The sequence below is a fragment of the Nelumbo lutea genome, chromosome 7 (genome assembly GCF_056320005.1).
Source record: "Nelumbo lutea isolate HS-2025 chromosome 7, American lotus-T2T, whole genome shotgun sequence".
In the NCBI taxonomy this organism is placed as follows: Eukaryota; Viridiplantae; Streptophyta; class Magnoliopsida; order Proteales; family Nelumbonaceae; genus Nelumbo; species Nelumbo lutea.
Genome location: NC_142690.1, coordinates 48,921,803 through 48,946,537, shown reverse-complemented (window position 1 = coordinate 48,946,537; position 24,735 = coordinate 48,921,803). Strand labels below are relative to the sequence as shown.

The window sequence follows — 24,735 nt, the reverse complement described above, 5'->3', positions numbered from 1 at the left end:
AGCCGGCTTAACATCCAACTTTTCAGTTTTCGCCAATAGATCTAGAACATATTTTCTCTGAGAGATAAAAATCCCCTGCTTGGATCTAGCAACCTCAATACCCAAAAAGTACCGTAGTGCACCAAGATCTTTCACCTCAAACTCTTGATGGAGCTGTTTGAAGGACTCAATCTCATGACTGTCAGTTCCTGTCACCACAATATCATCAACATATATTGCAGGTAGTGTCAGAGAGGACTCCACCCTTTTGATGAATAGTGTATGATCTGACTGGGCCTGTATATAACCAAACTTTCCAAGGGCTAATCTGAACCTATCAAACCAGGCTCTAGGTGACTGCTTCAAACCATACAATGCCTTGTTCAGTCGGCAAACCTTCTTGCCTGTCTCTGTATCATTGAATCCAGGAGGCAACTGCATGTAAACTTCTTTCTGTAAGTCTCCATTCAGAAAGGCATTTTTAACATCCATCTGAAACAGGGACCAAGAATGATTTGCTGCAAGGGATAACAGAACTCGAATGGTGGTCATTTTGGCTACTGGAGCAAAGGTCTCCAAGTAGTCTATACCATAAGTCTGAGTGAACCCCTTTGCAACCAGCCGGGCTTTGTACCTTTCAATAGAGCCATCAGCATTATGCTTCACACTGAACACCCATCTGCATCCCACTGGTTTCTTTCCTTTTGGTAGGTCAACAAGTGCCCAGGTATTATTCTTCAACAGGGCATCCATTTCGACTTGCATTGCATCTTTCCATTCTGGAACTAATAAGGCTTCTTGCACTGTTCTTGGAATAGGGACATCGGCAATGGAAGTGAGATATGTTGAAACTGAAGAGAGGAGAGGAGACTTGTGTGTTTCGGCAATGAAGGTTCTGAGAAGAGTATTTCAAACAGTCTCTATCTCAACCCTCTAACACTGTTTTATTAGATATTTTGAGTAATTACAAGGAGGCCCTTAGTTGGGCAGAATTTACAAAGAACTTAAAAAAAATAACTTAACATTGACAGGATGGACCCAAAATAACAAGAAGAATAAAACAACAACCTATGGGCCATTCGGCCCATCTTCTCTACACTCCCCCTCAAGCTGAGCATAGATGTCAATCATGCCAAGCTTGCTGGTATCATGCTGAAGTTTTGCTCTGGGAATGCCTTTGGTAAGAAAATCTGCCAACTGTCCTTCAGATGTGATGAAAGGAAGACACACTTCACCCGAAGAGACCCTCTCCCTAATGAAGTGTCGATCAACTTCAATATGCTTGGTTCTATCATGTTGCACTGGGTTGTGAGCAATGTTGATGGCAGCCTGATTATCACAGTATAACATCATTGGCTTGTCATATTCAACTCCAAGTTTTTCCATCAAAGATTTTAGCCATAATAATTCAGAAACCCCATGTGCCATGGCCCTGTATTCTGCTTCAGTAGAAGACCGAGCAACAACCGATTGTTTCTTGCTTCTCCAAGAAACAACATTACCAGCTACCAAGCTGCAATACCTAGATGTAGATCTTCTGTCATCAATGTTCCCGGCCCAGTCAGCATCGGTGTAAGCTTCAAGTTTCATATGACCATGCTTGGCAAACAGAATACCCTTTCCTGGGGAGCCTTTCAAATAACTTAGGATTCTCTCTACAGCTGCCAAATGAGTGTCTCGAGGAGCATGCATGAATTGGCTAATGCAACTGACTGCATATGCAATATCTGGCCGAGTCATGCATAGATACAAAAGTTTCCCAAGAAGTCTCTGAAAGATTCCTTTGTCTTCTAACAATGTCTCTTCTGAGGCTGAGAGTTTATGACTCATATCAATAGGAGTAGCAACTGGTCTAGCACCCATCTTTCCAGTTTCAGAGAGCAAGTCAAGAACATACTTTCTTTGGGAGATAAGGATCCCATCCTTGGATTGAGCCACTTCTATGCCAAGAAAGTATCTCAATTCCCCCAAATCTTTAATCTCAAACTCTGTATGGAGAAAAGATTTTAGATCTTGAATTCCTGAGGCATCATTACCCGTCACTACAATATCTACATACACAATGAGGTATACTGCCAGAGGTCCACTCCTCTTCACAAAAAGAGTATGATCGGACTGTGTCTGCACATAACCAAAGTTAACAAGTGCTGTTCTAAATCTCTCAAACCATGCTCTAGGGGACTGTTTTAGTCCATAAAGAGATTTCTTCAGTCCGCATACCTTCCCTTTTATATCAGTTCCATACATCCCTGGAGGAAGAGACATGTAAACCTCCTCATGTAATTCACTATTCAGAAATGCATTGTTCACATCCAATTGATAAAGGGGCCAGTCAAAGTGAGCAGCTAAAGATAGAAGAACCCTCACAGATGTCATCTTGGCAACAGGTGCAAAAATCTCTAAATAATCAATCCCATATGTCTGTGTATAGCCTTTTGCAACCAGCCTGGCCTTGTACCTTTCAATGGTACCATCAGCTCTGTATTTGATAGTAAAGACCCACTTGCAACCAACAGAATCCTTCCCTTCAGGCAAATCCATCACTTCCCATGTGTCATTCTTGTGTAGGGCATCTATTTCAGATTTCATAGCATCCCTCCATTCTGGAATCTTAAGAGCTTCTGACACTGACCTGGGAATAGAATGAGAAGCAACAGAAGAGAGATGGGCAAAATATGGAGGTGAAAGCAAACTGTAAGAAAGGTGCTTGGAAATGCAGTGTGCAGTGCACTTCCATTTTCCTTTTCTAACAGCAATGGGAATATCAAGGTCAAGGAAGGATGAATCCAAAGGTGCTGAACCAGTACCTGTTGTCTCTTCTGTGACTGTAAGTGTAGGAGGCTCATGTGTTGTAGGAGAAACAACCTGCACATTTCTGGATCTTTGCCTTTGATACACCTTGGGATTGAGGACAGGACGAGGAGGTAGGGTACAAGGACAAGGAGAATGGAACAACTGATCCAACTTTGATTCATTTGAGGGATAGGCAGACACATCAAGGGACTCAACAGGGACAGGAAGAGGAAGAGCAAACACCTGTGTCAAATTCTCCCCCTGTGGACAATGTCCTTCTGGAGAGGAACCATAAAAAGGGGAAGACTCATCAAAGGTGACATCCATTGAGACATACCGATTGCCAGACTTTGGATCAAAACAGCAATAACCCTTTTGTTTGGGGGAATAACCATGGAAGATACACTTTTGGGCTTTGGGTTCAAATTTATGCCTTTGGACACTTGGAACATGTACATAACAGGTGCAGCCAAAGACACGAATAGGAATAGGAAAAAGATCTTTGTCCGGATGAAGAAGAGCGAAGGGAGACTTAAAACCCAAAACCCTGGATGGCATGCGGTTTATGAGATAGGTAGCAGTAAGTACAACATCACCCCAAAACCTGGTAGGAACATGTGAGGCAAATAAGATACTTCTTGCAACCTCAACAATATGCCTGTTTTTCCTCTCAGCAACCCCATTCTGTTCTGGGGTCCTAGCACATGAGCTTTGATGAATAATTCCCATGTCAGAAAGATAGTAGGATAGGTTTTTCTCAAAGTATTCTTTTGCATTGTCTGATCTGAAGATTTTAATCCTGGTATCAAATTGGGTTAGAACAAATCATGGAATTGTTTTACAAGTCTCGGGACTTCATCACTGGATTTCATCAGGAATATCCAAGTGAATCGTGAAAAATCATCAATAAACAGGATAAAATATTTGTAGCCACCCATGGAGGGTAAGTGGTAAGGCCCCCACACATCAGAATGCACAACATTAAAAGGAACAGAAGATCTTTTATCTTTTCAAAGGATACTTGCTTCTACAATGTTTTGACAATTCACAAGACTCACAATGAAGACTGGGCAGACTAATTCCCTTAAACAGTTTAGGGAATAGATGACTCAAAGCCAAAAAAGACAGATGACCAAAACGACAATGACACAACATAATCTGACTAACAGACTCTGAAGAGACAGATCCAAGAGCAACATTCCCAAGATGATCAGTGCATTGTCCCAGAGTATCAAGCAGGTATATTCCGTTCGCCTCATGGCCACTCCCAATCACCTTCTGAGACTCCAAATCCTGAAAAACACAGTAGGAAGGAAATAAGGTTACACAACAGTTTAGTGACTTGGTTAAACTGCTCACAGACAACAAATTTGTATTTAGTTTAGGTACATGAAAGGCAGAAGGCAGGTACAAGGAATCTGTAGCCTTGATGGTTCCCTTACCAGAGATAGGGACAAGTGAACCATCAGCTAAAGTGATTTTATCACGTCCAGGAAGTAAGTCATATGAAACAAATAAGGTAGACAGATTGGTCATATGATCAGAAGCACCTGAGTCAATAATCCAAGGTATCTTGAGATTACCTGAAGAAGTAGCATGATTAGCAGAAGCCCTTATACCTGAATGAGCAAATGCTGAAGTAATAGATTTTCCTGAAGGGTTGGTAGCAGAGGTCACATCACCCAGCTGATTGATCATCTTCCCAAACTTTTCATATTCTGCTCTCATGGCTGCCAACTGTGCAGAAGCATACATCTCTTCACTATCCGGCCCGGCAGCTACATTTGCACTTCCTGATCTTTTACTATCATATTTTTTCTGAAACCTGATGGGAACAAGGTTAGGATGTAACTTCCAGCACTTGTCTTTGGTGTGCTTCGGCCTCTTGCAGTACTCACGTACAACTTCTTTCTTTCCTGTGCCACTAGAAGTTCCAACATTCCCTTTAGGTTTAATCCCCATATTGGCGAAGTGATCATTAATATCAGCCCCTTGAACCTGTACAGCCCTCCTGCTCTCTTCACTACTCACCAATGCATAAGCTTGTGACAAAGATACACACTCCTTGGAAAGAATATTCTGTTTTGTGATATCATATTCCGGGTTAAGTCTGGTTAAGAACTCAAATACCCTGTTTCTTTCAACCAGTTTCCTGTAGGTCTCTGCATCATTGGTGGTGTCCCAGGTTACAACTTCTATCAATTCTATTTCTTGCCACAAAGACTTCAAAGTTGAGAAGTATACAGATAATGGTTTCTCCCTCTGTCTCAGATTCTTCACATCACTTCTCAACTTATAGGCTCTAGCCACATTTAGTTTTTGGGAATAGGTTTCAACAACACTATCCCATATTTCCTTTGCTGAATTCATCCATAGATAGTGCTGGCTGATCTGTGGTTGCATTGAGTTCACAAGCCACCCAATGACAGTGTAATTTTCTTGCATCCACTTCTCGTAGGATAGATCATCTTCTGGGGGAGCCTTCTTACTCCCGGAAATGAATCCCCACTTTCCTCTACTACAAACATGAATCTTTACTGATTGTGACCATGCCAGATAATTAGTTCCATCTAGCTTAACTATGGTCACAGTCAATAAGGAATCACTTGGAGTCCCCTGACCCAATCCATATTCAGCACCAGTTTTGTTTTCAAACTCTGAGGAGTACATCATGTAAACACTCCAAATATGATTTCAGATGATTTCTACAAGTATGCTGGATAAGAGCAAGCAATAACTGAGTTCAGCCGACCACAAGGAGACAACACACTGAGTTCAGCCGACCACAAGGAGGCAACACACTGAGTTCAGGCTTCAAGAAGAAATTAGAAACTCTTAGGCACTGTGCACTTAGCCGAAGTACCTTTTCAAGGTTGTACACTCAGCCAAGAAGAGTAAGTACCAATCGGTATTGCTGAATAGGCCTTTTCACAAACACAGTGTGGGCAATAGAGACAACCCCACTGTCAAAGAAGAGAAAAGACCCCAAAACCTGTTCGTACAGCTCTCTGAAAATAGCCGAACAAGAGTAACAATACACAGCCTTGTTACAAGGATGTTTCGGCAGATTTTAACAGTCCAAGAAGAAGAGAAAAACAGCCCAGAAATTTCTGGGTTAAACCAGATTTAATGGAGATGAAGGTAGTACAGAACAGCTAGGATTTTAGAACACTTCAACAGTCCAAACACAGTCGAAGGTAATGTAAAACAGAACCAGAAAACTGAGCACAACTTACAGTTTGAGCTTCAGCAGTCCAACTTACAGTTCGAGCTTCAGCAGTCCAAACACAGTCGAGCTTCAAAAAAAAAACAGAACCGAGCTGTTCCCCTTCCCTTTTTTTCTTCTTCTCCGATTCTTCCTGGTCACCGAACCCCTTCTCCAAGAGATTCTAGTCTTGGGCTTGTTCAATGACCTCCAAGAATCAGGCAGTACGTGACTAAGCCTCCAGCCCTAGGACGTTCAAGTTCAGATATGCTTTGATACCATGTTGAAACTGAAGAGAGGAGAGGAGACTTGTGTGTTTCGGCAATGAGGGTTCTGAGAAGAGTATTTCAAACAGTCTCTATCTCAGCCCTCTAACACTGTTTTATTAGATATTTTGAGTAATTACAAGGAGGCCCTTAGTTGGGCAGAATTTACAAAGAACTTAAAAAAAATAACTTAACATTGACATGATGGACCCAAAATAACAAGAAGAATAAAACAACAACCTATGGGCCATTCGGCCCATCTTCTCTACAAGATAGGACCGGTAAGATGGAGACAAACGATCATAGGATAAGAACTGTGAGATGCTATGAGCTGTAGAGGTGGTGCAATGTCGTTTCCCTTTGCGAATGGCAATAGGGAGATCAAGGTCATCCACAAGAGGGGAAGTGACAACAGTGAGAGGTATCTCAGTAGGCTCTGGATCTGGAGCCGCGAAAGGAACTGGAGCTGGCCGGGACTGCCGATGACTAGGATCAACCTTCCTACATCGCCTGTGATAGACTCTCAACTCCGGCTCCCTCTGACCACCCTCATCACTACAGCCTTCATTATCCAGTGGAATAGGTAAAGGAACAGCCCCACTTCCACTCTCACTGCTCTCCCCCTGAGGAAAGAAACTCAAAACAACCCCACTCTCACTGCTCTCCCTCTGAGGAGAAACCCTGGGATAATAGGGTGTCTCCTCAAAGAAGGTGACATCCATGGAGACAAACCGTTTCTCTAAAACCAGATCATAGCAGCAATAACCCTTTTGAGTTTGTGCATAACCAAGGAAAATGCATTTGGAGACCTTAGGTTCAAACTTGGAATGATAAGGCCCGAGAAGCTGAACGAAACAGGTACAACCAAAGGTTTTAAGGGGAACAATGAACAACTCCTCTTCTGGGTATAGAAGGGAAAAGGGGGTTCTCATATCAAGAACCTGGGAAGGAACTCGATTAATGAGATAAACTGCTGTGAGGATAGTATCACCCCAGAAGCGAATAGGTACATTGGAGGTATACATAATGCTTCTAGCCACCTCCAAGATATGCCTATTATTCCTTTCGGCAACACCGTTCTGCTGTGGTGTATAAGGGCAAGTGCTCTTGTGAATAACTCCATGGCTAAGAAGGTAGGAGGTCAATGGATGAGCAAAGTATTCCTTTGCATTATCAGATCTAAGGACTTTGATTTTGGTCCCAAACTGAGTGAGGACCATCTGATGGAAGTTTTGGGTCAAAGCAGGAACCTCATCCTGAGAACGCATAAGATAGACCCAAGAAAAACGGGTATGGTCATCAACAAACAGTAGAAAATATCTGTTCCCACCCATAGAAGAGATATGATATGGCCCCCAAACAACAGTATGCACAATATCAAAAGAGGAATTACTCCTTTTATTACTTAAAGAATAAGAGGTTCTACAATGTTTGGCAAACTCACAACTCTCACACCTCAACTTTGATAACTCAACAGACTTAAATAAAGCAGGAAACAGACTCTTCAAAGACTTAAAAGACAAATGACCTAATCGGTTATGCCAAAGCATAACCGAACTCACAGACTAGGAAACAAAAGACTTCTTATCCACTGACTCCTCCCGACGAGAACCCTCTCCAAGCAGATAGATCCCGTTCGTCTCACGGCCAGTCCCAATCACTTTCCTCGTCTCCAAATCCTGAAAAACACATCAGTCAGGGAAAAAGGTTACTGAACAGTTCATGTGTTTGGTAATACTACTAACTGAAAGTAGGTTAGTATCAAGCTTAGGAACATGGAAGACAGAAGATAAAGAGATAGTATCCGATAGCTTGATGTCCCCCTTGCCCGAAATGGGAACAAGAGAGCTATCAGCAATGGATACTCTATCTCAGTAAGAGGACAAGTGATAAGAAGTGAACAAAGATGGCAAGCTAGTCATATGGTTAGATGCACCTGAATCTATTACCCAACAGTGGTCATTATTACTTGGAGCTAAAGCATGGTAAGCTGAGGCTCGAGTACTTGCAGATGTGGCAGGAGTTGATGGTAACGGAGATGGCTGAGCTGAACTCCCAACTTCCTTTTTCAACTGTATGAGGGCAGCCCGAACAACAGCTAAAGTCTCTAGGGATGTGCCTGATGAGGATGCTGAATCAGTGTTCCCGACCACATGAGCATTACCCTTCTTATTTCTTAGTTTTGTTGGGACCAAGTGAGGATGTAGCTTCCAACAAGTATCTTTTGTGTGCTTGGGTTTCTTGCAATGTTCACATACCTTATCCCGTTTATCTTCCTTTTTCCGGTCCCTTTCTGAATCACCCCTGGCTTAGGTTTAATAGCTGTCAAGGCTGGGAAAGAGGGCTGAGGCTGCATCATGACTTTCCTCCTGGTCTCTTCACTATGCACCACGGAGTATGCTTGTGAAAGGGTCACACTATCTCTTGTCAATATCTGTTGTCGCACAATGTCATATTCTAAATTCAAACCAGCCAGAAACTCAAATACCCTATTCGTCTCGACTTGCTTTCTGTGAGTCTGTGCATCTTTGGTACTCTCCCACTCAAGGGTCTCTAGATGGTCAATCTCATGCCACAAGGATTTTAAGGTAGAGAAGAAGACAGAAACTGACTTCTCTCCTTGTTTAAGGCTGTTCACCTCACACTTCAGTTCATAGGCTCTGGCAACATTAAGGGGTTGGGAATAAGTTTCTTTCACAACATCCCATATCTCTTTGGCCGTCTTTGCCCATAAGTAATTTCGGTTGATATGTGGCTGCATAGAATTACATAGCCATGCCATAACCAAATAATTCTCTTGAACCCACTTGGTGTATGTTGGGTCTTCGTTGGAAGGTTCTTTCACATCTCCCAAGAGGTAACCCAGTTTTCCCCTTCCTCTAATAGCCATCATGGCTGATTGAGCCCACTCCAAATAATTTGACCCATCAAATCTCATAGTTGTAATCTGAAACCCGGTTTCAGATACACTACCATAACTGTGGTTTCCAAAACTACTTTCTCCCTGACCCTTAAACTCCATCTTCTATCAAGATTTAGTGGCTACAAACTGTTAGAGTCACTATACCAGAAAACAGAGTCAAACAAGCAGGTCTGAAAACTGATCCGAAACCAACACAAATCTGATCTGATCTGAAATCTGGTCTGATCCGAAATCAGACCTGAAACCAACCCAAATCTGATCTGAAATCAATTGCCTATCACAGTATAGGCAAGGAATCAACTCAAATTTGATCTGAAATCAATCAGCATGCATAGTACCAGGCAGCCTGTCAATCTGAGATGCTATTTTTTTTAAATCACTACTGTGGGGTCCACTGCTGTGAGAGCAAAATTAGGGTTTCAATTGTGGGTCTGAAATAAGCACTCAGCTGCACTCTCCAAGCAGTCCGCACAAGTGGGACTTGTCGTAGGGCAATATGAAACCCTAAAAACTAATCACCTCTGAGAGGGAAGGGGTTCGGCCCAACAATCAAACCCTAGAAACAGACTTAAACACAGTTCGGCAAGTCAAACCCTAGAAACAAACTCGAACACAGTTCGGCCCCTACTTCTAGATAGGTCCAACCTATCTCGACTAATTGCAGTCTCTGAAACTCAATAAAAAAAACTTACTTATGTACCTCAGTTTACTATCTTCTAGGGTTACCTGAACCCTAACCTTCGCTGCTTCTTCCTGATTACCAACTCTCTGCAAGCTGCGGCAAGTCTTCAACTATTGTGAACCTCTCCTGGTAATCTCCAAGATTCATCCACCAAATACTTCTTCAAAGCTTCCAGCCCTAGCTAGTCCTCATGTGGTTGGCTGGACTAGACACACATGAGAAGCCCTAGATAGGCTCTGATACCAAGTAGAAGATGAAAACTGTAATCAGTCTTGAATCCTAATAGGTTTTAGGTTTACAAAACAGAAGAAAAGGAGAGAGAATAGAAGAGAAACAGGAGAACACAAGTGGTTGAAAGGAAGGACAGATTCTTACAGATCTGCCGCCGCCACTTTCTTATTATTTATAGGTTATGTTTAGTACATAATGGAAAGGACACATCTGCCCTTAGTACTTACATAATAAATAAAGTAAATAAAAGCTGAAATAAATAACAACTGAATTAACAAACTGACATTACTATAACTGGAACAAATAACTACACATGCTATCCTATGAACACAGCGGGGACCACTGCAGTCGGGCCAGTGGGGCCCATATCAGTGTTCTCTACAATGATGGAAAATGTTACACAGTAGTTTAACTGTTTTATAAGATTACTCATACTAAAGAATTATTGGGCAGTCATCCCATTCATTAATATTTATCATATGAAATAAATGAAGAACATACCCTTAACATAAATAAAAATACTGAAAGATACAGATACTAAATAACTCAACATGTATGATATCCTACCTATCATTCATCAACTACATAACCATGATCTCCTGTTTCTTACACGGCTAATGCAATGGACAAGCACATACAAACTGTTCTTAAGCCATTACTTAGATTTATTTATTTTTGATTGGTAGTTGCTTAGTTTTTTCTCACTACTTGTTCATATTTATGATTTTCAGTGTTTTTGTATTTATTTTGAAATTATTTTCTTGCTTCTGATAAACTAGCAGATGTATTGAAGATCTAGGTCTTTATTCTATTAACCTTTGGATAAATAATGTCTAATTATTGTTCAATGATTAAAAGAAAATTGAAACAAATTTATTCCATAATTACTTGTCTCCTTCTATAAAGAAAGGAAAAAGGAATTATTTCATCTTTCATTTTGTTGCATTTTTTTCTTACAATTTCAGGGAAAAGGTTCTGATCTTGAATCTATAGCTTCTGGAATTATGGATGCTTCTTTTACTTGGAAGGTATTAACTATCATCCAATGTATCGTTTGATGGTGCTTATTTCTGATTTCATGGAATCATTGTTTTGGGATAATTTGTTCAGATGGGAAAGGATTCAAGCCACATAGGAAAGAAAATTATCTGAATCATACCATCATAAGCATCTAAGCCTTGTCTGAACTATATGGGATTGGATACATGAATTCTGTTCTACTATCTATTAGTGCCATGGCCGTTGTTAAACCATGGGCCTTTAAATCATTTCTCACTACCTCAACCCATGTCATGGGTGCTTGTTTCTGTGAATGCCCTTGCTTTACATTTTAGAATTATATGATCAATTACTGGTTAAATGCCATCAACTTAGAGACATAACATGATCAATATGTAGACTAAAATGTTCTAAACCAGTAGCTGGACTCGTGGTGGCTTAACTTGAGAAGGTTGACATGCAAATAACGCCTTATGAGAAGGGACAATATGTAACTATTGTCAAAGTTGTGACTCAAGGTATGAGCAACGGATGTTTATGAAACATTGAACTAGACCCCTTCCAGATGACTCCTAGACTTTATGATTGGTGGAGTGTCTGGATTGTTGCTTGTGATATGTTGAGAGGCATATGAATGAGACAAGGTAGTAGACTGGACTGGACTCTTGGGTGCACGACCTGTGGAGACTCCAATGGATCCCAACATCAAGTTTTGTGATGATCAAGGGGAGTTAAATGGTAATCCATGAAGATACAGGAGACTGGTGGGCAAGTTAAACTACTTGACAATCACAAGACCCAACATTTCATTTGTTGTAAGTGTTGTTAGTCAATTGATGCAGAATCCTAGAATTCCACATTGGGAGGCTGTGGTTAGAATAGAATAGTCAGGTACCTGAAGGGAGCACCTGGACATGCATTGTCAGACAAGGCACATGGTCATTTGGAGGTAGGGGTGCAACTTGGGCAGGCTTGGGTTGGGCTTTTGTCAAAATTGAGTGGGCTTGGCCCAAAGCTTGAGCCTGAAGCAATGTAAAATGTTAACTCAAGCCAACCCGAGTTGCACCCTTATATAGAGGTTGAAGGCTACATTCATGCTGGTTGAGCTGGTTCTCCTGGAGACAAGAAATCCACTACTTGGTACTGCACTTTTGTAGGAAGCAATCTTGTCACTTGGAGGAGTAAAAACAAAGTGTAGTTGTATGGATTAGTGTTGAAGCTAAATATAGGGCATTGACATACACTACATGTTACTTTGTCTGGTTGTGACATCTCCTACATGAACTTGGATATAGTGCTTCAACTCCAATGAAGCTTTGTTGTGACAACTAGGCTGCAGCTCATATTGCTACATATCCAGTTTTCCATGAAAGAACCAAGCATATAGAAGTAGACTACCATTTTGTTCGGGAGAAGCTACTAGATAGTACTATCACTACCATGTTTATGCAGTTAGAAAGTCAATGGGCAGATTTGTTCACTAAGTGTTTGAATGAAGTGAGAGTGACCTATCTTTATAACAAGCTGGGGATGTATGATATACATGCTCCAGCTTGTGGGGGGAGTGTTATTTTTTTTTCAGCAAAAGAATATTTTATTAAAATATTAGGAAAGCTTAGTAAAATAGCTTTGGATAATCAACATCTCAAGATGCAAAAGTTTTACACTAAATCCCCAAAAAGTTGATGTCTGTCAATCCCTTGTTTTGCTAAAGAATCTGCCATCCCATTATCCATTCTTCTAAACCAATCAAAGGAGGTATTTAACTCCCTTGACAGACATTCTATTTTCCTATAAACATACCTATATATCCATGGAACCTTGCACAAGCCTTTTTCCTAAGCGTTTATTGGCTCTGAGTCCCCCTCAACTTCAAACTGAAACCAGCTTGCTTTGCTAGTCTTAGGCCTTGTGGTAGGGCTATCAATTCAGCTTTCATAGAGTCTCCCACTCCAATAGGTCTTGAGTATATAGCCATTTCTTCCTGAGAAGCCTCTAAATACTCCCCACTAGCCCAGGGTTGCCCATAAAACTCCTGTCAAAGTTTAGCTTTAATGTATTGTTTGGTGGAGGTTTCCATTCCATAATTAACCTATCTTTTTCCTTAGAAGAATTTGCAACTTCAGCCCATGTTCTTATTATATCATTCACCGAGAAGTCCTGAAACAATTCCAATGTCTTTATCCAATGTGCCACTTTAATCTTTATGGTATCTATTAGTAGAAATCTGCTGAATTAAAAAATATGAAAGAAAAGTAGTTTCTTGAAGAGAGAAGGAGAAGAAGGGAAGAAGAGAAGTTGAAAAGAAAAGAGAGCAATAATCTGGCCGCCCCCTTCACTTATTATTTATACTAAAAATAATAGAACAGTACAAAGACAACTATGCCCTTATAGGGTGGCAAAACATAAAACAACATATATAACACTCAAAAACATGATAAAATTTGGACTTACATAACTACTTTGGTCCCCACCTCCTATCTAACAACTAACATAAAACATCTACTTAGAAAAACATCATAAAACTGATTAATCTTCAACACTCCCCCTCAAGTTGGGAGTAAATGCCACACATTCCCAACTTGCGCGGATCATGTTCAAGCTTGTTCTTTGCCACCACTTTAGTGTGAACATCAGCCAATTGCAACTCTGAAGAGACATAAGGCAAACAAACTTCTCCGGTTGTTACCCTTTCTCTTATAAAGTATCTATCAACTTCAATGTGTTTTGTCCCATCATGCTGAATTGGATTGTGGGCAATATTGATTGCAACCTGATTGTCACAGTATAACATCATAGGTTCCTCTCCTTTCACCCCAATCTCACTCAAAAGAGATCTAACCCAAAGAAGTTCTGAGACACCATAAGCCATGGATCTATACTCAGCCTCTACACTTGACCTTGCCACAACCGCTTGCTTCTTACTCTTCTAGAAGATCAAGTTTCCACCTACAAAGGTACACACTCCTGATGTAGACCTCCTGTCATCTAAGCATCCTGCCCAGTCTGCATCTGTATAGGATTCTAGCTTCAGATTCCCATGATTTGAGAAAAGAATGCCTCTGCTAGGGTGCTTTTTCAGATATGCAAGTATTCTCTCAATAGCTTCCCAATGCTGAACCTGAGGTGCATGCATGTACTGACTCATAACACTAACAACATAAGAAATATTTGGTCGTGTCATACACAAATACAATAGTCGGCCCACTATTCTTTGATATCTCCTCACATCCTTTACCAATTCACCATTCACACCATTAATTCTGTGGTTTGGACCAATAGGAGTGTCCGTTGGTTTGGTCCCCAGCTTCCCAGTCTCCCACAATAGGTCAAGTACATATTTTCTTTGTGAAATGAAGATCCCATGCTTGGATCTTGCAGCTTCAATCCTCAAGAAGTGTTTGAGCTCACCAAGATCTTTGATCTCAAATTCTTGCTGCAATGATTGTTTGAGATCATCAATCTCCTCCAGATCATTTCCTATCACCACTATATCATCCACATATACAATCAGAATTGACACCAGAGCATCTCTCCTCTTCACAAAGAGGGTGTGATCAGACTATGTTTGTGTGTATCCAAAATGGATGAGTGCCCCTCTGAACCTGTCAAACCAAGCCCTAGGTGATTGTTTCGGTCCATACAGAGAAATTCTGAGTCTGCCACCTTTCCTTTACCAACATTTTCATAAAAAACCTGTTGGAATGTCCATATATACATCCTCCTATAAATCACCATTGAAGAAGGTATTTTTGACATCAAGCTGGAACAAGGGCCATGAATAGGTAGCTGCTAGAGATAAAAGGATACGATCTGAACTCATCTTAGCTACTAGTGCAAAGGTTTTCAGATAATCAACACCATAGGTCTAAGTATACCCTTTTGCTACCAACCTTGCCTTGTACCTCTCTATCTTGCCATTGGCCTTATACTTCACTGTGAGAACTCACCTACATTTGGCTGTCTCCTTGTATGGGGGGAGATCAACTATTTCCCAAGTTTGGTTTTTGACCAAAGCTGAAAGAATGGTAGGATCCATCTAATGGACGCCATAAAGGTTGCGGAATGGGTGGGCGAATTTCAAAAATTTCCTACCTTCTCCCAACTGGGAATCATATTCCCTAAATTTAGAATACAATATTCAAGGATCCTACTTGAACCATAATCAAACCAGATCTGTACCAAAAGATAAATGGGAGGAATATACCTGATCCGGAGAAGCAGTATCTCCCAAAGTTGGTGTTCACGCCCAAAGAATGCTCCAAGATCCGTTCCTGCTGAAGATGACACAGCTGTGAATGGAACAGAACTAGCAGGGTGCGTCCTACACACTGGATCCTTCACAAGAATCCTCTGGAAGTACTAAACACTGAATCTTTTTCAGTCTTTCTTGCAAGACTGATGTCAAGAACAGATTTCTTGACTTTCTTTTCTGCAAAGATCTAATCTTGCAATGGTAGATGGCGGCGGCAGGAGGAGATCTCCAAAACGAAAAAGGCTGAACTGCTTTTTCTCTTTTTCTGGAGAGTATGAGATCTGATCTGAATTCGCAGGAACCTTTCTTGCGATTTTTCTTGGTTCGTTTTTCTCCTCCTTTCTTCTTGATTAAGAAACCTCCTTATTAGGAGTTATCCCAATCCAAATCAGTATTTGGATAGGGGATAATCTTAATCCTATTTGCAGATAAAGTTAGCTTACTCCTGATCTTATCAGGAGGTTACCAGATTCAAATCTAATTTGAATTTGGTCTCCAAGAGTGAATAAGGCAAAAGGCCCAATCCTTTTACTAACATTAATCTCAGATTCGCCCCAAGGATGGGTGATCATATCAGCCCACCTCGAGATGGGCTTCTGGCCCATTAAGTGTTCAGTGTCTAATTACTTTCCAATCTGCTGCCCAGTTGGGCTTCTTTGTATGGCGTGGGACCCAAGCATTGATCTACACACCAGCCACATGGGTTCGGCCCAGCCTCTAAAACAAGGCCCAGCCGAATTCACTGAAAAACTCAATGAACCCCTTGAGTCCATCATATGGACCCTATGGGCCCAACACTTACATTAAGTGGTCCCTGGGCCAAGCCATCTTATAAAAACCCAGGGACTGTGGGCAGGTGCAAGATTAGCCCATCAGGTATTATCCTCAATGGTCTTACACTTAACCTCTCAGCCCTTAATGATCAAGCACTGCCCGACAAGAGAGGACCTCTCCCTCGGCTGCAAGGAACAGTGCCGCACTCTCCTCTCACATGGATCCCGGGAATTAAAACCATTTGCAAACAATTTGAAACCGCACATATATATATATAAATATATTAATTTTGCAAAACAAAATTCCAACGATTGAAATCAACTGCCGGCAGTTTGGTTTCCATCAGAGAGAGTGCATTCCCGATCATTACCCTTTGTCCGACAAAGTGGCTGATTCTGTCACTATGATCACCCACTCAGATGAATTCTCAAACTGCCCCAACATACCCAGGTTTTGATCCCCGCTAAGGATCTCACTGAATGGCATATCAAAGGCAGCCTGATCCAACACCTAGTGAAATGTCATAATCGAGTCTAGGGGTCAGGTGTAACTTTCCAGTTTTGCCCATCTATCTCCAAGGTCCAGGGCAATACTGGAAATCTGGTCCGGTTCAAGGATTCAAGTAATCCCATACTACATGTGCCTCGGGTCTTACCCTGGTGGCTGAGACAGGCCATCCCAACACTTGGTGGCACATCAGCATCAGCCTTGGCAGGATAAATCTCCCCAGACTTATCCAACGGCTGTGAACAATTAAAACTAACATGAGTCTCTATAAATGTCCAGTTTTAGGGTTTTACACAGAATTAAACCAAACAATATGAATCAAGCATGCACTTTATTTATTTCCACTAAATAACAAAAGTACATCAAATCAGATTAATGCTAAGGGCATACAAAACTGTCTAACAGTTTTGACATCAAGCTGGAACAAGGGCCATGAATAGGTAGCTGCTAGAGATAAAAGGATACGATCTGAACTCATCTTAGCTACTAGTGCAAAGGTTTTCAGATAATCAACACCATAGATCTAAGTGTACCCTTTTGCTACCAACCTTGCCTTGTACCTCTCTATCTTGCCATTGGCCTTATACTTCACTGTGAATACTCACCTACATTTGACTGTCTCCTTGTCTGGGGGGAGATCAACTATTTCCCAAGTTTGGTTTTTGACCAAAGCATCCATCTCATCTTGCATGGCCGTTTTCTACTCAGGTTTAGAGAGAGCCTCAGTAACATTCCAGGGTATAGACACAGAATCCAGGGAAGAAAGAAAAACATGGTAGTAGGGTGATAAGGCACTATAGGAAAGATGGTGTAAAATGCAGTGGGTTGTATACTTTTTCTTCCCCTTACGAAGTGCAATGGGAAGATCAAGGTCAATGGGATCAGCTGCAACAATGGTGTTAGGGACAGGAACATTATCATCAGAAAACATAATAGGCTTAGGCTCAAGAGGAATACCTGGAAGTGTATCTGTCGAATCTGGAATTTCAAAAGGACTAATAGAGAGTGGTGTGGGTTGAGGATGTGTGGAGTCAACCATCATCTGTTGGCATTGATATTTCTGTGAGGTTGCCTGTAGTGGCTCAGGTAATGAAACTGGAGGTGCAGGTGCTGGCTGAACTGATGTAGGCACCAAAGAAATAGGAAGAGGAACAGATTGTGAGTTCTCCTCCCCAAAACTCTCCCCCTGAGGAGAACCACTTGAGAAGAAGAATGTGGATTCAAAGAAGGTAACATCCATAGTGACAAATCTGCTCCTCGACACTACGTCATAACAACAATACCCCTTTTGGTTCTGAGCATACCCAAGAAAAACACATTTCTTGGCCTTAGGATCCAATTTCTTGCGATGAGGGCCAAGGATGTGAGCAAAGGAAATACATCCAAAAACCCTCAGAGGTATGTGAAATTATCTCCCCATCTAGAAAAAGAAGACTAAATGGCACCTGAAACCCCAAATTTCGTGATGGAACACGGTTAATCAAATGCACAGATGTAAGAACTGCATCTCCCCAGAACTGCATAGGAACTGAAGCATACACCATAAGACTCCTTGCAACCTCCACAATGTGTCTGTTTTTCCTCTCAGCAACTCCATTCTGTTGCAGCGTATATGCACAACTGCTCAAATGAGCTACACCATGTTCTAAGAGATACGTGGTCAGATCCTTCTCAAAGTACTCTCTGGCATTATCTGATCTAAAAGCCTTAGTTCTCACTCCAAATTGTGTGAGAACCATCTGGTGGAACTGTCGTACCAAGTTAGGAACCTCGTCATGTGATCTTATCAAATATATCCAAGAATATCGTGTATAATCATCCACAAACAAGAGAAAGTAACGGAATCCTCCCATGGAAGGGATATGATATGGCCCCCATACATCAGTGTCAATAATATTAAAAGCAGAAGTACTTTTATTACTTGGTTTAAAAGACTGTCTACAATGCTTTCCTAACTGACAACTCTCACACTCCAAATTAGATAACTGAATAGACTTAAACAACTTTGGGAAAAGACATTTCAAAGAACTAAAAGAAAGATGTCCCAAGAGATTGTGCCAAAGCATAATCCGGTTCACCGACTCTGACGGTAGACTTCATTCATCTCACGACCACTCCCAATAATCTTCTTTGACTCCAGATCCTGCAAAATACAATTACCAGGAAGAAAGGTTATGGAAAAATTCAAATTTTTTGTAAAAGAACTAACAGGTAGTAGGTTGGTATGAAGTCTAGGGACATGTAAAGCAGAAGACAGAGTTATATCATTGGTCACTCTAACTATCCCCTTCCCAGCAATGGGCATATGTGAACCATCTGCTGTAGAGACTCTATCTCTACCAGAGCACAACTGATAGGAACTGAAAAGGGTAGGGGCATTAGTCATGTGCTTAGATGCTCCTGAGTCTATAATCCAAGGAGGTCCCTCCTTACCTGAAGTGGATGCAAGATTTGCAGTTGCATATGAACTACCTGTATGTGCAAAGGAAGTGGTGTAGTTGGTTCCTGCATTCTGCTGTCCATCTGGAAGGCTAGAGAAAGGTGAATCTTTCTTACTCATAAGCTGTCCAAATCTCTCCAATTTTGTTCTCACTACTGCTACTGTAATGGATTCCCAATCTGTTTGGGAAAGTGGGGTCAAAGAGTCTTTTGTAGTGGCTACATTTGCATTTCCCTTCTTGTTTCTTATCCGAGCAGGCATAAGATTTGGATAAAGCATCCAACAAGTGTCCTTGGTATGCTTAAGCTTCTTGCAATAATCACACACCAAGTCCTTCTTATCTTCCCTTCTAGTCTCACTACTCCCCCTGTCTCTATTCGGCTTAGGTTTTGCTGTACCAACCATAGCTGACTGGTCAATCCCAAGCTGTTTCAACATTACATTCCTCCTACTCTCCTCTCTAAAGACAAAGGCATAGGCCTAAGAGAGTGTCACACCCTCCCTAGAAAGAATATGCTGGCTAGCAATGTCAAATTCAGGGTTCAGCCTTACCAAGAACTCAACTATATTCCTCTCTACCAGTCTGTGATAAGTTGCTGCATCATTTACACTTTCCCATACCATAGTTTCTAAGTGATCTATTTCTTGCCATAGGGTTTTCAGCATGGAGAAATACACAGCAAGAGGTTTTTCTCCCTGTTTCATACTTATCACCTGATTTCTTAACTGATAGGCTCTGGCTTCTTTTTGCTTCTAAGAGTAGGTTTCAGTCACTCCATCCCAAATCTCTTTAGCAGTATTAGCCCATAGGAATTTTTTTGCAATATGATGTAACATAGAATTACATAGCCAAGACATTACCATGTAATTCTCCTGCACCCATCGGGAAGAGTCTGTATCAAGTTTCTTCTCCTCCCCAATGAGATACCCTAATTTTCTACGGGCACCAATAGCCATCTTAGCTGATTGTGCCCACTCCAAATAATTTGTACTATCAAGTTTTACTATAGTAATGATCCCAGACCCAAAAATAACACTACTACCTCCAACACCCAGTCCCACAGTATCGGTAGATTTCATCTTGGTATTCCAACTCTCCATCTTACTTAAAATAGCTCAACAATAAGAACAAAATAGATTGGAGACCTTCAAAAAATAATTTAATATCACATACACAGAAACCAATCCTTTCGGAATAAGAAAACCCTAGCTGGAGAGAAATCTCTCTCCTCTCCATGCCTCCCAACAGAGAGAAGAGTGAATCGATCACTTCTGGAGACTCACAAAATTCCAGAAACCAATTTGCCCTCTTCAAAAAATCAAAAGAAAACTAACAATACATGGGTGCCCAAGATCAGACCAAAAACAAAGAGTCCAACTTTTTTGGGACTCTTCCCCGCACTCCAGTTCTTCCTGATTTTGATGCCGAACAGTAGACCACCTTCCTGATGACTAGATCCCACCAAAAAATCCAAGAACTGGGCAATCTATAGTGGATCGATCAACCCTTTACTACTTCATGAAGTCGGCTGATCTAGGGCTGCATGAGAATGCTTCAAGAAACCCTAGCCGATGCTCTGATACCAAGTAGAAATCTAATGAACTAAAAAATATGAAAGAAAAGTAGTTTCTTGAAGAGAGAAGGAAGAGAGAAGGAAAAGAAGAGAAGAAGAGAAGTTGAAAAGAAAAGAGAGCAATAATCTAGCTGCCCCTTTCACTTATTATTTATACTAAAAATAATAGAATAGTACAAAGACAACTATACCCTTATAGTGGGGCAAAACATAAAACAGCATCTATAACACTCAAAAACATAATAAAATTTGGACTCACATAACTACTGTGGTCCCCACCTCCTATCTAACAATTAACATAAAACATCTACTCAGAAAAACATCATAAAACTGATTAATCTTCAACACTATTAGTTTGTGGGGGAGTGTTGAGAGGCCTGTGAGTGAGGGCATTAAGTCTTTATACTTTTTTTTATGTTAAAGTTAGACAAGATTATGTATCTGCCCTTGTTTAGTTGTTCCTGTCCCAACTTGATCAGGGCAGATTAGTCATTGTAAACTTCTTGTTATATAAAAGAAATCTAGTCACTAGGGGGATAGATTACTTAGTTCTCTCCTCTCTGTTCCCCATTCTCTCTTCTTTCATTATCTTCCCTTTCTCTTTTCTGCTATTTTTCTACTATTTGAGCTGAAATACCATTTACATGATCCTCAGACTTGAGAATGGCATTTATCTTGTTCTGGACTCAGTTGCATTTTACATCACCAACCAGTAATCTTAATTGGCAGACATACTTGGTTTGTTGGTGCATTCAAAAAAAGAAGTAGAGGCAAATGATCATTGTCATAGGATCTGCCACTCTATTACTAGAGAGAGTACTCTGGTATGTCTTATTCGATGGATTTCCTAAAAATCTTGGCAGTAGGTGATTTTAAAATGGTTTTGAAATCTAGTTTTGCAAAACATGTAAATACCTAAATATATGTATTAGTTTTCTAAAATATATGCAAAATTTTTTCTATGGGATTCCATCATGGCGGAGAATAGACACTAGATGTTCTTATGGGATAAGTGTTGAGTATTATGGGCAGAAGGATTGTAGTGAAAGTATTCAATTGGATTTGATATTTGTTGGATAACATCCAGGTTGGACTGACATTGTTGGGCCTTGTGGGTGGCTGCGCTAGACTCATTGTCATGCAGCTCTACAAGTATACTAAAATATACTTGTGAGTGGCTGCGCTAGACTCATTGTCAGCTCTACGTTGCCATGTGGCTCTCCTACATTGAGTAGGATTCAGTTTACACCTAAATTTGAATTGGTGCATTGCCCTATGCCCTTAATTAGTTTGAATTTGGCTTCAATCTCATTCAAACTGGGATGTTGGAGAAATTCTAATGTCAGTTGATCTCAGCCTCTTCAGCATGATGAATGTTGGCTGTTGAATAGGGCTCATTGCCCTAGATAAGGTGTGTGATTGATTTGATCAATTAAGACTAAAATAAACCATAAGAGTGAGAGCCAAATTTGAATTGAGTGAAAACCCTAGTTTCTAACGGTAAAAAAGGGCAACCCAGTGTACATGGCTCCTGCCAATGTGGGGTTTGGGGAGGGACAGATGTACATAGCCTTAGCTCTGAACATACAAAGAGGTTGTTTCCAAGATTTGAACCCTGGTTACTGAAAGAATGGTAGGATCCATCCAATGGACGCCATGAAGGGTGCGGAATGGGTGGGTGAATTTCAAAAAAAAAATTTCCTACCTTCTTCCAACTGGGAATCATATTCCCTAAATTTAGAATGCATTATTCAAGGATCCTACTTGAACCATAAACAAACCAGATCTGAACCAAAAGGAAACAGGAAGGATTATACCTGATCCGGAGAAACAATATCCCCCAAAGTTGGTGTTCACGCCCAAAGAAGAAACCAAGATCCGCTCCTACTGAAGATGACACAGCTGTGGATGGAATGGAACCAGCAGGGTGCGTCCTACACACTGGATTCTTCACAAGAATCATCTGGAAACCTTGAACACCGAATCCTTTTGTCTTTCTTGCAAGACTGTTGTCAAGAACTGATTTCTTGACTTCTTGTTGCTGCAAAGATCCAATCTTCCAACAGGGAATGGCGGCGGCTGGAGGAGGAGAAGTCCAGGGACGAAGAGGGCAGAAGTGTCTCTTCTCTCTGAAGTCTGTGAGAGATCTGATCTCAATTTGCAGGATGTGTTTCTTGCTTACTCAAACCCCTAGTTCAAAATCTGATATTTCTGCTAGGGTTTTCTCCTCTTTCTTCTTGATTAAGAAACCTCCCAATATTTTTGGGAGTTATCCCAATCCAAATTAGTATTTGGATAGGGGTTAATCTTAATCCTATCTGCAGATTAAGTTAGTTAACTCATGATCTTATCAGGAGGTTACCAGATTCAAATCTAATTTGAATTTGGTCTCTTAGAGTGGATAAGGTTAAAGACCCAATCCTTTTACTAACATTAATCTCAGATTCGCCCCATGAACAGGTGATCATATCAGCCCAGTTCGAAATGGGCTTTTGGCCCATTAAGTGTTCAGTGTTTAACCAATTTCCAATCTGCTGCCCAGTTGGGCTTCTTTGTATGGCGTGGGACCCAAGCATTGATCTACACACCAACCACATGGGTTCGGCCCAGCCTTTATTACAAGGCCCAGCCGAATTCACTGAAAGACTCAGTGACCCCCTTGAGCCCATCACGTGGACCCTATGGGCCCAACACTTAAATTAAGTGGTCCCTGGGCCGAGCCATCTTATAAAAACCCAGGGACTGTGGGCAGGTGCAAGATTAGCCCATCAGGTATTATCCTAAATGGTCTTACACTTAACCTCTCAGCCCTTAATGATCAAGCACTGCCCGACAAGAGAAGACCTCTCCCTTGGCTGCAAGGAACAGTGCCGCACTCTCCACTCACATGGATCCCGGGAATTAAAACCTTTTGCAAATCTTTTGAAATCGTACATATACATATATATATATATATATATTAATTTTTGCAAAACAAAATTCCAACGATTGAAATCAACTGCCGGCAGTTTGGCTTCCATCAGAGAGAGTGCATTCCCGATCATTACCATTGTCCGACAAAGGGGCTGATCCTATCACTATGACCACTCACTCAGATGAATTCTCAAATTGCCCCAACATGTCCAGGTTTTGACCCCCACTAAGGATCTCACTGATTGACATATCAAAGACAGCCCGATCCGACACCTAGTGATGTGTCATAATCGAGTCTAGGGGTCAGGTGTAACTTTCCAGTTTTGCCCATCTATCTCCAAGGTCTAGGGCAATACTGGAAATCTGGTCCGGTTCAAGGGTTCAAGCAATCCCATACTGCATGTGCCTTGGGTCTTACCCTGATGGCCGAAATAAGCCATCCCAACACTTGGTGGCACATCAGTATCAGCCTTGGCAGGATAAATCTCCCCAGACTTATCCAATGGCTGTGAACATTTAAAACTAACACAAGTTTCTATAAGTGTCCAGTTTTAGGGTCTTACACAGAATTATACCAAACAACATGAATCAAACATGCACTTTAATTTATTTCCACTAAATAACAAAAGTACATCAAATCCGATTGAAGCTAAGGGCATACAAGATTGTCTAACAGTTACCCAGGTTGCAATGCAGAAACCCAACTGTTGTGCTAAGGCCTACCCTCAAAAACCCTAGTTTCTAACAGTAGAAACCATAATTCATTCTCAACACTTTGAAAGTGATTTGGACAAAGGGGCAACAGACGTTGAATCCAAAAGGAGAAGTTGTGCCACTTACAACTCAACTTGATCAAAGGATGCAAACACCACATAGAGCTTTTGCACTTGTGGAAGTTTTATCTCACAAGTATATTTTAGTTTTAGTAGATCAATTGATCAAATTCCAAGGGGGTTTCTTCCAGAGTCGTTTCTGGGCAAGGGAGATATCTCTCATGAAGATATGCATCTATATGACAGACTGAATTTTATGAAAATTTGGACATGCACAATGCTTCCTCTAATTCTCCCTTCAAAGATGACCAAACCAAAGCAAGGAGATCCCTTGCCTCCTTTCTTGTCTACTCTAGTAACTAATGTCCTAAGTAAGTTAATTGTGAGAGATAACAATGGTGATTTGATCAAGGGTTGGAGA

General features: G+C 41.1%; 1 protein-coding gene across 3 annotated transcripts in view; it reads left to right on the top strand.

The window, feature by feature from the left end:
- The window catches only part of LOC148846305 (peroxisomal (S)-2-hydroxyacid oxidase GLO4-like), a 124,247-nt gene that overhangs the window by 23,001 nt on the left and 76,511 nt on the right, over positions 1 to 24,735 (top strand). For all 3 annotated transcript variants that reach the window (XM_088955001.1, XM_088955002.1, XM_088955003.1), the window contains one exon: positions 11,045 to 11,107. In XM_088955001.1, the coding sequence (XP_088811127.1) occupies positions 11,045 to 11,107 (63 nt within the window). The remainder of the gene's footprint in view (positions 1 to 11,044; positions 11,108 to 24,735) is intronic.